General features: G+C 36.1%; 1 protein-coding gene across 1 annotated transcript; it reads right to left on the bottom strand.

Annotated features, from left to right (window-relative positions):
• Nucleotides 1-299: 299 nt before the first annotated feature.
• Nucleotides 300-1238, bottom strand: LOC101432254 (olfactory receptor 7C1-like). The gene has a single exon (XM_023584422.2). The coding sequence runs from the start codon at nucleotides 1236-1238 to the stop codon at nucleotides 300-302; it is 939 nt and encodes a 312-aa protein (XP_023440190.2).
• Nucleotides 1239-2176: the final 938 nt, after the last annotated feature.

Below are 2176 nucleotides of genomic sequence, written 5' to 3'. Positions count from 1 at the left end.
CTGTTATTTTAGCTTGAAAGCAACCAGAGAAAATTACGAACAAATGATTGTGGCTTGTTTCCAATAAAACTTTATTTACAAAATCATGCATAAGGACAAATATGGTCCACAAACTGTAGTTCACATTTGAAGATAGTATTTACAAAACAGTGTTAAAAATGGTCCCAAACAATACATTGTATATCATAGTTATTCAAAAAATAAAGGAGAAACTCATGCTTGGATACATCCAAGATTCATGAAAAATGCCTTCTAATGATTTGAACCTTGCTAATAATGATAGTTTTCCAATGGCTCCATCACTGAGAAGCAGCCACCCTGCCTAACAGCTTCCCGAGGGCTCCCTTCATGTCCCTGTTCTTCAGACTGTAGATGAAGGGATTCAGCATGGGGGTTACCAAAGTATATATTACTGAGGCAATAAGAGTTATCCTAGTGGATGGTGTCACTGTAGAACTCAAATAAACACCAAGCCCTGTACCGTAGAACAGGAAGACAACTGAGAGGTGAGACACACAAGTGGAAAAGGCTTTATACTTTCCTACAACCGATGAAATTTTAAGAATGGAAGAGAGGATCTGAAAATAAGAGAAAAGTATTCCAATGAAAGGAACTACAGCCAGAAGTCCAGTTGTTAGGTATACTAATATGTTATTGATGAGGGTTTCAGAACAGGCAAGTTCCAGAACTTTGGGAAGATCACAGAAAAAGTGTGGGATTTCCAGGTTTGTGCAGAAGAACAGACTCAAAACTGGCAAAGTTTCGAGCAATGATCCCATGATGCTGAGGCCCCAGGACCCCAGAATTAGCAGTCCACAGAGCTGTGGATTGATGATGATCATATAGTTCAGTGGGTGACAGATGGCCACAAATCGGTCATAGGCCATCACCATCAGGAGTAAATTGTCTAGGCACCCAAAAACAATGAAAAAAAATATCTGGGTGATGCAGCCTGTGTAGGTGATAATTTTGTTTTGTTTCTGGATATTTATGAGCATCTTTGGGACTGTGGTTGAGGTGAAACAGATATCAGCAAAGGACAGGTTGGAGAGGAAGAAATACATGGGTGTGTGCAGGTGGGAGTCTAAGCTGCTGGCCAGGATGATGAGCAGGTTCCCAATGAAGGTGACCAGGTACATGGTCAGGAAGAGCCCATATAAAATGAACTTAATCTCTGACTGTGCTGAAAATCCCAAAAGTAGAAATTCAAAAACATGTGTTTGATTTCCAGGTTCCATGTGGTTGAAATACCTTTCAGTACAGAGGCAAAAGTAACATTAAATTATAAGCACTCTGGCAAAACAGAAAAGAGTTTCTTTTAATGGAAAGTGAAATAATAGAGAAAATTCTTATTTTATCTATTAATCCTAATCTCCGGCATTCCAAAAGCTTCCAAGTTTTCCTTTACCATCACTACTGCCTGGAACCTAAATCTTAGGTACAAAGTAGTTGTACCCTCCAAAGCTGGACTGCTCAAACTATGGCCCTGGGACCAGATTAGCACTAAATGTGTTCTTCTTAAGAGAGAAGAATCCCAGACCTGACTTAGCCTTGCATGATCAGAATTTGCATTTATCAGGATTCCTGCAAAAATCATATGTACATTTATGTTTAAGTAACACTGATCTAGAGAATTTATGGCTTCTAGTCCTCTAGCTTTTATCTCATTTCTTATTTCCTTTACAACTTCCATTAATGTTCATTACTTAATATAGAGAGGAAAATAGGAGTTCAATGTTTATATTCTCTTTCTTTTTTCTGGCCTCTGTGTGACTTTCATACACTGGTCTCACCTATTCCAACCATTATTCATGAAACCAAAGATTAATTTTTCTTGTCATTTATTGACTAACTGCTCCTTTCTTAATTGTTTTCATTGCTTAAATGATTATATAGTAATTTAATATATATCCACTTTGTATCTGTTCTGTTTCATTGAACATCCTGCCAGATAACATGCTCATACACATATTTTAATTATTGTACATCTATAATACCTTTAACAATAAAAAAGAAAATTTTCATGGCATTATTTATTTGTTTAATAATTTTATTAGCTTTTAATTCTGGCTTAGGATATAAACTGGAAATAATTTTGCAAAATTTGAAATAAAACACCATTAGATTTTTAATTTGTTGCCTGCTAAATTTTGACATTAATTTAGAAGGTACTATC

This window comes from Dasypus novemcinctus, chromosome 19 (genome assembly GCF_030445035.2).
Source record: "Dasypus novemcinctus isolate mDasNov1 chromosome 19, mDasNov1.1.hap2, whole genome shotgun sequence".
Taxonomy (NCBI): Eukaryota; Metazoa; Chordata; class Mammalia; order Cingulata; family Dasypodidae; genus Dasypus; species Dasypus novemcinctus.
Note: the sequence above shows the minus strand (reverse complement) of the source record. Positions and strands in the feature narration are given on the sequence as shown.